Below are 3,029 nucleotides of genomic sequence, written 5' to 3'. Positions count from 1 at the left end.
CTAGGGAGCAGCTGGAGCTGTGTCCGGGGAGGGTTAGGCTGGATATTAGGCAAAGGTGTTTGGACCCTGGACAGCTCCCCAGGGCAGTGTCACAGCCCCAAGCCTGGCAGAGCGAATGTTTGGAGCTCAGGGAATGTTTGGCCAATGCTCTCAGGGACAGGGTGGATTGTTGGAGTGCCCTATGGATTGTTGGGGTGTTCTGTGCAGGGCCAGGAGTTGGAGTGGATGATCTTCATGGGTCCCTCCAACTCAGGATATTCCATGACTATGGTCCACCTAATCCAGACTTGCTGGCACAGTAACAGCCACTGTCACCTCAACACAGAGCTGTGTCAGGTGCTGCTGTTGCTCATCAGAAGAGACTCTGATCCTTACTGTTTCTTGCAGGGAGCAGCAACCTGGCTGGGGTGAGGCACATCCTGCTGGTGCTGTCCGGGAAGGGCGGAGTGGGGAAGAGCACCATCTCCACCGAGCTGGCCCTGGCACTGAGGCACCACGGGAAGAGGGTGAGTGAGGCTCTCTGGGATGCTGAGCTCTGCCTCCTCCTTCCCAACCTCCAGCTGGGCTGGGTTCGCCCATCCTTTCTGTGTGTGTGTCCTGGGGGGATTCTCTGTGAAAATGCTGTTTGTGATAGTGGTTCAAGTGATTCTTTTCTCTGTTGGCTTGTCCCAGCACTGGTAACTGCAGTTCCTTTCTCTTTTATCCAAGAGACCAAAATCCCCCAGTATTTATTGGTGGGTTGGAAACTGAGGCACTGAGAAATGCCGTTGCTGGTGTAACACTCTCCCTCCTTGTTAGAGGGATGAAGTGTCCCTGTTAGAATGGGGACAAAAGGAACTGTGTGGACACAAGACAGGCTGAATTCCCTGGGGATCATTTTAAAGCCTCTGTACAGCCAATGCCAGTTGGATTCTGGTGTAAATCTGTCTCTGAAGAGCGTGGAACCCCTGGGGGGAAGGAGGGCAGGCACATTGAAAGCAGTTCTTTGAGCCTGTGCCTCCAGTCTGCTTGCTGAGCCCCAGAGGCTGTTCACAGTGCTGGGGGCAGCCCAGGTTTGGGTGCTGCACCCTGAAGAGCTCTGCCTGGTTCCTGCAGGTGGGGATCCTGGACGTGGACCTGTGCGGCCCCAGCATCCCTCGCATGTTCAGGGTGCAGGACAGTGCTGTGCACCAGTGTGACAGTGGTTGGGTCCCTGTCTTTGTGGGCCAGGACAAGGGAATCTCCCTCATGTCCATCGGTTTCCTGCTGGAGCGGCCGGATGATGCCGTAGTGTGGAGAGGACCCAAGAAAAATGGTAAGTTAGGGTTTGCTGCTGGTGAAACCTCTGAATCCTTCTGCAAAGCCTCCTGGAGGTGGGCCTGGCTCCTGGGCAGGTCATTCTGTGGAGGAGCAAAGCTCCTGTTCTCCAGGAGCAAGTTCAGATCGCTCGGATGGGCAGAGAGCAGCACGTGTTGTGCTGTCAGGCAGCTCTGCCCTCTCTCCCAGGGTCCTTGTCACCCAGAGTGCCTCCCCAGCCCTGTCCCATGGCTCCCAGAGCACCTGCTGACACCCAGGGTGGGGTTTATTTCCATAGCTTTGATCAAACAGTTTGTCACTGACGTGGCCTGGGGGGACCTGGACTTCCTCATCGTGGACACACCACCAGGCACATCCGATGAGCACATCTCCACAGTGGAGGCCTTGAGGCCCTACAAGCTGCTTGGAGCAATTCTGGTCACAACACCCCAGGTAGGATGAAGGCTGAAATTCCTGGGCATGGTCTGGGGGGGAGGATTGATCCCAGGTGGGTGTTCACACAGGGCTGTCTGTGGCTGTTGTCCTACCTCTGCCTCCCACTTGGTTTCCATCTGCTCTGGAGCCACAGCTGATGTGGACAGAGGGACACCCTCAGCCCTGCTGCTCTCCCCACAGGCTGTGTCCGTTGGGGATGTGAGGAGGGAGCTGACCTTCTGTAAGAAGACAGGCTTGCAGGTCCTTGGGGTCGTGGAGAACATGAGTGGCTTTGTCTGCCCACACTGTGCTGTGAGTCTGCTCTGACCTCGCTGTCACCTTGGGGTCTCGTGGGTTCTTTGTGGTGGGTGTTGTGGGGTGCAGAAAACTTGGAAATGCCATGAGGCTGCTGCTGTGAGCTAGGGAGAGGAGATGCTGCTGTGTGTCAGCTGTGGAAGAAGCCACAGGCTCTGCTCTCCTGAAGAGAGCTGCAAGATGGCAGTGCCCTGAGGGTGGAGAGGAGCTCTGCTCAGGTGCAAGCAGCACGTGCCCTGGCACAGGGTGCTGAGGTTCCTGACTCACTGCTGTCCTTCCTCCTGCAGGAGTGCACAAATATCTTCTCCAAAGGGGGAGGGGAGGAGCTGGCCAAGCACGCTGGTGTTCCCTTCCTAGGTGAGTGGCCTCTGGAGGAGAGGTCAGGGGTGATCTTGGGGTGCTGTGGGAGGGTGAGTGGAGAGGAGCAGTGTCCTGGGGACAGGCAGGCTGCACTGCAGTCCCCATGAGCCCTGGGGTCAGGGTGACTCTTGCTTCGCTCCTCTGCCATCCAAACTGCTCAGAGTAGGCCCTGGCTGGGGCAGAGGTGACAATGCCAGCAGTCTGCTGTGACTGTTGTGGCAGCCTGGAGCTGTACAAGAGCCATCCTGGAATGGCCTGGAGCCTCCCCGAGGAATGGGGGCTGAGGGCTGGAGCTGCTCCTGGCCAGGACTGAGGGTTGGGGGGAGCAGCTCTCTGACTGACTCCAGCCCTTTGCCATACACAGGAGGCACTCACTGTCCCCACTCCCCCTGCCCCACAGGCTGTGTTCCCCTGGACCCTCAGCTCAGCCAGAGCTTGGAGGAAGGCAGAGACTTCATCCAAGAGTTTCCCAAGAGCTCTACCTTCAATGCCTTGGCTCACATTGCCCAGCAGATCTTGGACACCTCACAGCAGAGCTCCTGAGGCAGCTGTGGAGCTGGACTGTTGCTGGCTGAGCCCCTGACAGCCCCACCAGCAGGGAAGGGGGTGCAGGAACTGCTTAGCTCCAGAACTGTCTCACCTAC

At 57.7% G+C, this 3,029-nt stretch overlaps 1 protein-coding gene across 1 annotated transcript; it reads left to right on the top strand.

Annotated features, from left to right (window-relative positions):
• Nucleotides 1-380: 380 nt before the first annotated feature.
• On the top strand, nt 381-2,928 carry NUBP2 (nucleotide binding protein 2; the record flags this gene model as incomplete). Its single annotated transcript, XM_009070945.1, has 6 exons — nt 381-506; nt 1,096-1,294; nt 1,574-1,728; nt 1,912-2,022; nt 2,313-2,382; nt 2,786-2,928. Coding segments are annotated over 6 exons (804 nt in total), but the record flags the coding sequence as incomplete, so codon positions are not given.
• Between the last annotated feature and the right edge of the window lie 101 nt (nt 2,929-3,029).

The sequence above is a fragment of the Acanthisitta chloris genome, unplaced genomic scaffold, assembly GCF_000695815.1.
Source record: "Acanthisitta chloris isolate BGI_N310 unplaced genomic scaffold, ASM69581v1 scaffold12343, whole genome shotgun sequence".
NCBI lineage: Eukaryota > Metazoa > Chordata > Aves > Passeriformes > Acanthisittidae > Acanthisitta > Acanthisitta chloris.
Note: the sequence above shows the minus strand (reverse complement) of the source record. Positions and strands in the feature narration are given on the sequence as shown.